At 39.6% G+C, this 12,059-nt stretch overlaps 1 protein-coding gene across 1 annotated transcript in view; it reads right to left on the minus strand.

Moving 5' to 3' along the window:
- LOC123946521 (ankyrin repeat domain-containing protein 26-like) overlaps window positions 1–12,059 on the minus strand; it is a 180,633-nt gene that overhangs the window by 57,935 nt on the left and 110,639 nt on the right. Inside the window, 1 exon segment of the mRNA XM_046011883.1 lies at window positions 2,752–2,904. Within this exon segment, the coding sequence (XP_045867839.1) occupies window positions 2,752–2,904 (153 nt within the window).

Raw genomic sequence — 12,059 nt, forward strand, 5'->3', positions numbered from 1 at the left:
CGAGCCCCACATCGGGCTCTCTGCTCAGCAGGAAGCCTGCTTCCTCCTCTCTTCTCTCCCTGCCTGCCTCTCTGACTACTTGTAATCTCTGTCTATCAAATAAAGAAATAAAATCTTAAAAAAAAAACAAAAAAAAACAAATGGTGCCGGGAAAATTGAACAGCCACAAGCAGAAGAATGAAACTGGACCATCTCCTTATACCACACCCAAAAAATAGACTCCAAATGGATGAAGGACCTCAATGTGAGAGACAGGAATCCATCATAATCCTTCAGGAGAACACAGACGGCAACCTCTTTGACCTCAGTCGCAAGAACTTCTTCCTAGAAACATCCCCAAAAGCAAGGGGCGCAAGGGCAAAAAATGAACTATCGGGACTTCGTCAAGAGCAAAAGCTTTTGCACAGCAAAGGAAACAGTTAACACAACCAAAAGACAACTGACAAAATGGGAGACGATATTTGCAAATGACATATCAGATATAGGGCTAGTATCCAAAATCTATAAAGAACTTATCATACTCAACACTTAAAGAACAAATAATCCAATCAGGAAATGGGCAGAGGACAGGAACAGACATTTCTGCAAAGAAGACACCCAAATGGCCAACAGACAGATGAAAAAGTGCTCAACATCACTTGGCACCAAGGAAATACAAATCAAAACTATACTGAGATACCATCTCACACTAGTCAGAATGGCTAAAATTAACAAGTCAGGAAACATCAGGTGTTGGCAAGGATGTGAAGAAAAGGGAACCCTCCTACACTGTTGGTGGGAATGTAAGCTGGTGCAGCCACTCTGGAAAACAGCATGGAGGTTCCTCAAGAAATTGAAAATAGAGCTACCTTATGACCCAGCAACCACATTACTGAGTATTTACCCTAAAGATACAAATGTAGGTATCCAAAGGGGCACGTGTACCCGAATGTTTATAGCAGCAATGTCCACAATAGCCAAACGATGGAAAGAACCTAGATGTCCATCAACAGATGAATGAATAAAGAAGATGTGGTATATATACACAATGGACTACTATGCAGCCATCAAAAGAAACGAAATCTTGCCATTTGCAATGATGTGTGGATGGAACTAAAGGGAGGGTATTATGCTGAGTGAGACAAGTCAATCAGAGAAAGACAATTATGATATGCGCTCTCTGATATGAGGAATTTGAGAGGCAACATGGGGGTTTGGGGGAGTAGGGAAGGAAAAATTGAAACAAGATGGGACTGGGGAGGGAGACAAACTCTTAATCTCAGGAAACAAACTGAGGGTTGCTGGAGCGGGGGAGGTGCAAGGGATGGGGTGGCTGGGTGATGAACATGGGGAGGGTATATGCTATGCTGAGGGCTGTGAATTCTTGAAGACCGATGAATCACAGACCTGTACCCCTGAAACAAATAATACATTATATGTTAATTTAAAAAAAAAAAAGACTGAGAGATGGTGAAATCAACCCAATTAACTGAGAGGATACAAATGTGATGGCAGGGAAATAAAAACAGATGTCTAGACAAGAACTAAATGAACGTTCACAGCAGCATTGTTAATGGCCAAAAAGTGGAAACAACCCAAAGGTGCATCAAATGATGAATGATCAAGGGTTTTAGCCCCCAGTGGAGTACTGTTTGATAATAAGGAATGAAGCACTGATATATGCTATGACACAGATGAACCCCAAAAACATTAAGCGAAGGAAGCTAGTCGCAAAGGACCACACACTGTGTGATTCCTATACATAAGAAATATTCAGAATGGGCAACTCTACAGAGGCGGGAAGTAGACTGGTGGTTGCCTGAGCCTGGGGGCAACGATTAAGGGTTTCTTTTCAGGGTCATTAAAATGTTCTACTTGATGGCAGTAATGGTTGCTCAACTCTATCAATATACTCAGAAACATTGAACTACACATATTAAATGGGTGAATTGTATGGAATGTGTATTCTATCTCAATAAAGCTTTAAAAAAAATCCAATGGCAACACCTAGATAATTTTCTTAATTCTCTCTTTTGGGTGTATACATGATCTAAATATTTCTGTGCATTTATTATATATTGAAGAGGAAAAGAAAACAAAGGAAATGTCTAAGTTCAACTGGTTTGGGAAATCACTTTTCTATACAAGTTATCCTGAAATCAGTACAGATTCTGTATCCATTCAAAAGAGTGGAGATGAAAAATAAGACAAGTTTCTGGAACATTCTATTAAACATTATCTTCTGCTTTTACACGGCTTAGCTCATCACGATAACAGAGATATCATTAAAAAACATTGTTTAGCGCACCTGGGTGGCTCAGTTGGTTAAGCATCCAACTGGGGATTTTAGCTCAGGTCATGATCTTATGGGTCATGGAATCAAGCCAGCATGGGGCTCTTTCTGGGAAGGGGTCTGTTTGAAATTCTCTCCATCTCCCTCTGCCTCTCCGACCCCCACCCCCACCACAAATAAATAAATAAGTCTTTTAGAAAAATTATTTAGTAGGAAAAAAGTCCCAATTTCTGTGAGGAATGACGTGTAAGTTTCAACTTTCCTAAGGGTAACTACTATAAGAGAAAAATGTATAACACAAATAACAGAATGAGAGTCAAAGTTTAAGAAATAAGTACATTGTGGGGATACTAAAATTATATTAAATTAATTATAATGAAAATACAGAAGGAAGTGGTCCATGGAAATAAGCATCCTAAAACACTTCATATTATTTAACCAACTACAGATTAACTTGACATGTGACATTTCATACATACCTGATTCCTACTCTGAGCCAGTTTTTTCTTTAAGTCCTGTACCTCATCTTCTAAATTCGTACGACAACGTGATGTCTCCTCCAGTGAAGCCTCTGACATAGATAGTTTTTTTAGGGTATCGGCCAGTTCTTCTTGAAGTTGTCTCACAGCGACCTAATAAGACATTTCTGTTACTGGTTTTATAAATCATCTTACTATTAAATTATGTTAACAACATATAACTTTAACCTATGTACTCGGAAAATTTCAGTACAAACATCAGTTCATCTCCTTTTCCTATCATGTACACATTATGGCTGTTTAATGAATTTGGTTAAAGACACAAAAAGATGTTATCCTGCCTAGTCAGTATTATGTTACTGAGATAATTAGTTCAGCCCCACTATCCATTCCTTGTGGATGAATTTTCGCAAAGCTTCCCAATCGACTGAAGTCTCAAGAACAAATGGGTATATAGGTGGGACTAACACTGGTAAATTCTACCGTATGAAATGTTTTCCCTCTTCTTTATTAGAGGCTTCAGTTAATGTCAGAGTTCCTCACATGTTCAATCCTCTGCTCAAACCCTTTTAACAGATAACTATCTCAGAACATAAGTGAAGTCATTCTAATGGCCTTCAAGACCCTAGATGACCTGGCTTTCACCTCTCCCCCTGACCTCCATTCCTGCTACACAAGAATCCTGCCACCCCTCATTAATCTGAAAATGGAGATCCAATGCCCAATTAATAAATTACAGAGCTACAATTCTCCTTGTGTTGGACAAACTTATGCCCAAATGATAGTAATTGAGCTTTGAAATGAGCAAATTATTTGTAAAATTGCTTAAAAAATTATAAATAGCAGTGGGAAGATTAAATCAAATATAGTTTTGCTAAAGCTCATCACAGTTGTCCCAAATTATGATTTAATGAAAAGTAAGGGCCTTCAAAGGATTAAAAGGTCATAAGAATACATGATTTCAGACTAAAAATTCAAATTTATATAAATAGGAATAAAATTATGCCAGCCTAAAATGTATATAAAGCTACCATGTATAGTTTGTATAAATGTATAAATGTTTCAAAGTATATATGTATATGTATATATACATATATTTATGCTTATATATATATATATATATACTTATACTTATGTATATATGTATAAAAAGTACTGAGATACTGTACATCCTAGGATAACATCCTAGCCCAAAGCCAGCCTCAATAGCCCAACATGTGCATGAACGAGGTTTTAGAAGATTCTAGTTCCCAGCTTCCAGTCATCCCAGGTGATGCCAAATGAAGAAGAAATGAGTTGGCCTTACTCAGCCTTGTCCAAAGATTTGTGAACAAGATAAATGCTGTTTTGAGCCACTAGGTTATGAGATGGTTTATTATACAGCAATAAATAACTGAAACAGACACTGATATTAAAATGGGATGCTGCCATTAAAAATAACCCAAAAAACTAAAACTAAACCTTCTTTGAACCAGGTGGTGGGTGGAACCTGAAAGAAAACTAAGAGTGAGAAGCAGAGAAGAGTAAGAATGAAAACCAAAAGGGCTTCCAATGACTGTTTGCGGAAACCTGACGGCCCTTGAAGAGGCTTACAGCAAAGGCTTCTAGACAAGTGAAGAAAATGACACTAGAGGGAAAAGGAACTCGTGCCACAAACCACTTGAAAGTAAAACTGACAGGAGAGAGAAGCTAAAGAAAGACTATTCAATATGAAGGAACCAGGACTTACTGGGTTCATCTACCTGTTCCTCATTTACAGCCTCTCCACATGCTGTATTGTCAAATAACGCTAAAATAAAGAAATGGCTTCTGAGATAAAAGCAAATCCTGGAAGACACGGCCTATGGGTGAAGCCAAAACTATAAACCCTTTATTAAGACTTGAGAAGGATTTAAGATGTGCCTCAAATTTCTTTAAGGATCTTAAGAGTATGAGAATTTGAAAGGCATTGTCAAATGAGAGCTGCACAGGAAACCTGAGGTGAAAAGCTTATCTCAAAAAGACCCAGGAGAATGGCTTTTCTAATGGCATGAAATCCAATCATATTCACGGAAAACTCAAAAAACGAAGAGAATTATAGTAGCAAAAACAGTGTTTGCGAGCTTGGACTAAAAGAGACCAAGATAGTACAAACTAAAAATAGGCCATTGAGTCTTAGAAGTCCCACCAGGAGGAAGCAGGCTGAAAAAGCAGCTACAAACACAGGTCATTCCTTAGGAAAAGGACAGAACCAAGAGCTCAAAGAGTAAAGCAAACAGCCATGGAGAAGCATTCGGGTGGTTAGGACCAAGTCCTAACTGAAGAACTGACAGCATGCTTCAGGGTGTGTTTCCAAACTGCTATGGACTAGTGTGCCTCCCATCTGCTTTCAATGGGAGAGTCCTCAGCAGGTTACCAGAGTGTTCCATTCTGAGTGGTAGAGAACTGTCTTCCTTAATTCACAAGGGTTCACTTGCACTCAAGGGACTATACTTCAGGCACCTTATCCCTGCTGTACCTGACTAAGATGATAAGATGTTGGACTCAGGCCTAAACCCAGTGCCAGGAGAACTGAGATTTATGGGAGGTATGGTGGGGAGGTGAGTGTATTTTTCATGTGGGAGGAATATAAAAAATTGTGGCTAGTGGGTAAATCACGCTGCTTTTTAAATGTGTGCATAGGTTTTTGTGTTTTTTTTTTACCTATTTTTAATTAACTTATTTATTTTTTCAACGTAACAGTATTCATTGTTTTTGCACAACACCCAGTGCTCCATGCAATACGTGCCCTCCCTATTATCCACCACCTGGTTCCCCCAACCTCCCACCCCTGCCCCTTCAAAACCCTCAGGTTGTTTTTCAGAGTCCATTGTCGCCTATGGTTCGCCTCCCCTTCCAATTTCCCTCAACTTCCTTCTCCTCTCCATCTCCCAAGGTCCTCCATGTTATTTGTTATGCTCCACAAATAAGTGAAATCATATGATACTTGACTCTCTCTGCTTGACCTATTTCACTCAGCATAATCACTTCCAGTCCCGTCCATGTTGCTCCAAAAGTTGGGTATTCATCTGTCCTTTTTTTTCTTTTTAATAAACATATAATGTATTTTTATCCTCAGGGGTACAGGTCTGTGAATCACCAGGTTTACACACTTCACAGCACTCACGATAGCACATACCCTCCCCAATGTCCATAACCCCCTCCCCCTCTCCCAACCCCACCTCCCCCCAGCAACCCCCAACATGGGGGGTTAGGGGGATAGGAGAAGAATAAATGAAACAAGATGGGATTGGGAGGGAGAAAAACCATAAATGACTCTTAATCTCATAGGTTTTACATATTCATTCCATTAAAAAAAAAAAAAAAAGACCATGGGCCTATCTTAGTGACTTTCTCCTAACACAATATGGTGAATTGTGAGCATCACAATGTGTATTCCAAGGCTAGGTTGCAAAAGACAATAGAGCTTCTGCCTTGCTCTGCAGCTCAGGCAGCTTTGTTGGAATTGAGCCCCCCATCTTGTAAGAAAGTTCAGGCCACAAAGAGTCCAGGTGTGCCTTCAGTGTTTCGGGTGTTTCGGGTGCCTGCCCCAACGATAGCCCTAGGCAATAGCCAGCATCAACACCACCAGATGTGAGTGAACAAATCTTCAAACAGGTCCAGCCCCAAGCCTTTCAGCTGCCCCACCTGAAGCTAGGGGAAGAGAAACAAGCTGTCCTGGCCACGCTTTTCCTAACAGTAGATTTGTCAACAAAATAAATGTTATTTATTTAAGCCACTAAACGTTGGGGAGTTCGTTAAGAAAAAACAAACAGATAGAAAAACGGATGACAAGAAGAGTTAATAAGATACATAATTTAGGGGCGCCTGGGTGGCTCAGTGGGTTGGGCCGCTGCCTTCGGCTCAGGTCATGATCTCAGGGTCCTGGGATCGAGTCCCGCATCGGGCTCTCTGCTCAGCAGCGAGCCTGCTTCCCTTCCTCTCTCTCTGCCTGCCTCTCTGCCTACTTGTGATCTCCGTCTGTCAAATAAATAAATAAAATCTTTTAAAAAAAAAAAAAAAAAAAAAAAAAAAAAAAAAAAGATACATAATTTATACAGTAGAAACTAGTCTCCATTAAAGTGGGAAGTAATAAATGTTAAGATTAATTTTTTTTAATTTTTTAAAATTTATTCATTTGGGAGAGATATGGAGAGACAGAGCACAAGCAGGGGGAGAGGCAGAGGAGAGGGAGAAGCAGACTCCCTGCTGAGCTGGGAGCCTGACATGGGACTCGATCCCAGGACCTGGAGATCATGACCTGAGCCGAAGGCAGACATTTAAACCATCTGAGCCACCCAGGTGCTCCTAAGCTTAATTTAATAATGACAAACAGTGCTAATCAGAAGAAGCCCATAACCAGAAGCAAGATCTAAGAGGTTTTTCTTTCCGTTTTCCCCCATTTAGGATGTCATTACCTGTGCATTTTTTATATATGACCTTTATTATGTTGAAGTATGTTCCTTCTAAACCTACTGTGTTGAGGGGTTTTGTTTGTTTGTTTGTTTGTTTAAGATTTTATTTACTTATTTGACAGAGATCACAAGTAGGCAGAGAGGCAGGCAGAGAGAGAAAGGAAGAAGCAGGCTCCCTGCATAGCAGAGAGCCCGATGTGGGGCTCGATCTCAGGACCCTGGGATCATGACCTGAACTGAAGGCAGAGGCTTTAACCCACTGAGCCACCCAGGCGCCCCTGTTGAGGGTTTTTATCATGAATTGATGTTTTACTTTGTTATCATGAATAGATGTTGCACTTTGTCAAATGCTATTTTTTTTAAAAGATTTTATTTATTTATTTGACAGACAGAGATCACAAGTAGGCAGAGAGGCAGGCAGAGAGGTGGGGGGGAAGCGGGCTCCCTGCCGAGCAGGGAGCCCGATGTGGGGCTTGATCCCAGGACCCTGAGATCATGACCTGAGCCAAAGGCAGAGGATTTAACCCACTGAGCCACCCAGGTGCCCCTCAAATGTTTTTTCTACATCTTTTGAAATGATCAGATGATTCTTCTCCTTTTATTAATTTAGTGTATCACAATGATTGATTTGCTGATATTAAAACACCCCCATAACCTAGGAATAAATCCCATTTGATCATCGTGATGATTTTTTTAATGTATTGTTGGATTCCGTTTGCGAGTATTTTGTTGAGGATTTTTGCGTCCATGTTCACCAAAGAGATTGGCTTAGAGTTCTTTTTGGGGTGTCTTTGTCTCATTTTGGTATCAGGGTAATACTGGCCTCATAGAATGAATTTGGAGTTTTTCCTTCCTTTTCTGTTTTTTTGAATAGTTTGAGAATAGATACTAACTCTTCCTTTAAATGCTCGGTAGAATTTGCCTCTGGTCCTGGACTTGTGTTTGTTCATAGTTTTTGGATTAATGATTCAATTTTTTTGCTGGTTTTCAGTCTGTTCAAATTTTCTATTCTTGTTTCAGTTCTGGTAATTTATATGTTTCTAGGAATTTGTCCATTTCTTCTACATTGTCCACATTGCTGGCATATAGTTGTTCATGATATCCTTTTATAATTGTCTGCATTTCTGTGGTGTTGGTTGTTATTTCTCCTCTCTCATCTGTGATATTATTTGGGTCCTTCTTCTCTTCTTTCTGATAGCTCTGGCTAAAGCTTTATCGGTTTTATTCATTTTTTCAAAGAACCAGCTCCTGGTTTCATTGATCTCTTCTATTTTTGTCTTTTTAAAGTTTCTATAGTGTTTTCTTCTGCTCTAATTTTTAAAAAAAAAAATTTATTTGAGAGAAAGAGAAAGTGGGGAGAGGGTCAAATGGAGAGGGAATGAGAGAATCCTCAAGTAGACTCCCCACTAAGTACAGAGCCAAAAGCAGGGCTCAATCCCAGGACTCTGAGATCACGACCTGAGCTGAAATCAAGAGTCTGCTGCTTAACCAACTGAGCTACCCACTACTACTACTGCTCTAATTTTTATTATCTCCGTCCTTCTGCTGACTTCAGGCTTCATTTCTTGTTCTTTTTCTAGCTTCTTTAGGTGAAGGTTAGGCTGTTTTTAGATTTTTCTTCTTTCTTGACGTAGGCCTGTATTGCTATATACTTCCGTCTTAGAACCATATTTACTGTATCTCAAAAGTTTGGGCAATTGTGTTTTCATTTTCATTTGCTTCCATGTATTTTTTAAAAATTTATTCTTTTATTTCCTTTTGGTCCATTCATTGTTTAGTAGAATGTTACTTAACCCACATGTATTTGTGGTCTTTCAGAGTGTTTCCTGTGGCTGACTTCTAATTTAATAGTATTGTGATCAGAAAAGGTGCATGGTATGACTTCAGTCTTCTTGTATTTATTAAGACCGGTGTTGTGGGGATTATGGAGGGCACATATTGCATGGAGCACTGGGTGTGGTGCATAAACAATGAAGTTGGGAACACTGAAAAAAAAATAAAGTTAAATTTTAAAAAAAGACTTATTTTGTGGCCTAATATGTGATCTATTCTACAGAATGTTCCAGAATGTGGATTCTGTTGTTTAAGGATGGAATATTTTGAATATATCTCTTTAGTCCATCTAGTCCAGTGCATCATATAAAGCCACCGTTTCCTTGTTGAATTTCTGATCTGTCCATTGATGTAAGTGGTGTGTGAAAGTACACAACTATTGGTTATTTCTATTCCTTCCTAAAATATCTGAATTGTACATTGTCTTCATGGATACCTTTGCAATTAGGAATAAAAGCAATGAATTTCATTTAAAACATATATAATAAAATTAAAGGGCCCTAGTATTATTGTATTATTATCAATTAGTTCTTTTATGTTAGTCATTAATTGTTTTATGTACTTGGGTGATCCCATGTTGGGTGCATAAATATTTACAATTCATAGCTCTTCTTCCTGTCAGACTGTCCTCTTTATTATGATATAGTGCTCTTGTCTCTTACTACAGTCTTTCTTTTAGACTCTCTTTTGTCCAATTTAAGTCTTACTATTCTGACTTTCTTCTGATATCCATTTGCAGGATACATGTTTTTTCCATCCCCTGACTTCCAATCTGCAAGTGTCCTTATGACAAAAATAAAACTCTTGCAAGCAGCTTATACATGGGTCTTGTTTCTTCTTCTCCTTCTCCTTCTCCTTCTCCTTCTCCTTCTTCTTTAATCCACTCTGACATCCTGTGTCTTTTGATTGGAGCACTTACCCCATTTATATCCAAAGTAATTATCGATAGATATGTATTTGTCATTTTACTACTTGCTTTGTGGTTGTTTCTGGAGATTTTCTCTGATCATTTTTTGTGTCTTCGATGTTTTACTGGTTTTAGTGATATATTTGGATTTCTTTCTCCTCTTTGAGTGTTTATCAGTGGTTTTGATTTCTTTTTAGAGAGGGCACAAGTGGAGTGGGGAGAGGGAAAGAGAATCTTAAGCAGACTCCATGGCCGGAATAGAGTGCAGTGCAGGGATCAATCTCACAACCCTGAGATTATGACCTGAGCTGAAATCAAGTCAGATGCTTAACCAACTAAGCCACCCAGGCACCACTATTAGTGGTTTCTGATATATAATTTGTATATAACCACTTCTGCATATAGCCGTCTATATTAAGCTGCTGGTCTTTCAGTTTGAGCCCATTCTTTTCTCTTCTCCCCATGATTTAGGTAAGGTATTATATTTTATATCCTTCTTTCCTGAGTTCCTTATTTTTTATATAAATGTTCATTTTTTGCTACTTTTGTGTTTCCTGCCTTATACTGTCACATTTGGTCTCTTCTTTCCACTCAAAGAGTCCCCTTTAATAGTTCTTGTGGCAGTCACAAACTCCTTTAGTTTTTAATCCGGGAAACTCTATATCTCCTATTCTGAGTAATAGGCTTGCTGGATAGAGTATTTTTGGCTACAGATTTTTCCCATTCACCACATTGAATAGATAATACCACTCCCTTCTGGCTTGCAAAGTTTCTGCTGAAAAACTTCCTGCTAGCCTTAAGGGGTTTCCCCTGGAAGTTACTGACTTGCTTTCCTGCTTTTAAGATGTTTTCTTTATCAGTATATTTTGAAAATTCAATTACAGTAGGTCTTGGTGTTGGCCTACTATTGTTGATTTTGATAGTTTTCGGTGTCTCCTGGATCTTGATGTCTGTTGCCTTCCCTAGATTAGGGAAGTTTTCTGCTATTATTTCTAGAAACAAGTTTTCTTACACCTTTTTTCTCCCTTCTTCTACTGGGACTCCTATAACATGAACGTTATTATATTTGATGGAGTCACTGAGTTCCCTAGGTCTGGTCTCATTTTGCATAATTCTTCTTTCTCTCCCTTCTTTGGCTTCATTGCTTTCCATTAATTTGACTTCTAAGTTGTTAATTTGTTCCTCTGTTTTTTCCAGCCTGCTGTTCATTTCATTAGGTGTGCTTCTTGTCTCATTTATTCCATTCTTCATCTCTGATTCTTTTTTAACTCTTTTATCTCTGTTGTAAGGGTCTCACTGATGTTGTCCATCCTTTTCTCAAGTCCGGTGAGTATCCCTATGATCACTGCTTTAAATCCTCCATCAGCCATGATATTTACGTCTGTCTCACTTAAATCTCTGGACCCGTGGCCTTATCCTGTTCTCTCATTTGAGACAAATTCCTCTGTTTTCTCATTTTATCTAAGTGTCTACCAGCTTCTCTGTGTTAGAAAAGCCAGTTACATCATCTGCTCCCAAAAGTAATGGACTTATGTAAAAAGACATCATGTAGTGCCCAGGGTCTCGTGCTTAGGGGAGTATCTAGTGTGTGCTGCATGCACTCTGCTGTTGTGTTCTGGCTGCTCTATCCTTCAGGCCAGATATCTGCAGAGGCTCTCCCTAAGCGCTGTGGGCAGTGTTTGGTACCTGGCCTGAAGGTAGCAACTTTGAACTAGGTGTGCTCTGGTGTGCTTGTGAAATGAGACCTGTCACCACCTCCACTGGAACTGAGGCCCTCCCGAATCTGGTCAGATGTGGTGTGGGCAGGGGCTTGTGCTGATTTTCTGGGGGAAAGGCCTGCTGTGGTGGAACTGAGGCAAGAATGATTGAGCAGGGCAGTTCCACTGGAGTGCAAAGCGAGGGTGCTCGGTGTAAGCAGATTAGGCAGCCAGTGTCCGAGCTGCACTGCTTCCCACAGATGGCTCTCTGCTTGTGCTGAGAGGCAGTGGAGGGAAATGGCCTTTGTTCCCATAGAGGGGTCTCTGTGAACACTGCCTCTCAGGGAAATGCTCTGAGAAGAGTAATTTCCCTACTGTATGCCCCAGACAGCATTCAGATCACTGTTTCCATGCTGTATGTTCCCGGGTTGTTTGCCT

This window comes from Meles meles, chromosome 7, assembly GCF_922984935.1.
Source record: "Meles meles chromosome 7, mMelMel3.1 paternal haplotype, whole genome shotgun sequence".
Lineage (NCBI taxonomy): Eukaryota > Metazoa > Chordata > Mammalia > Carnivora > Mustelidae > Meles > Meles meles.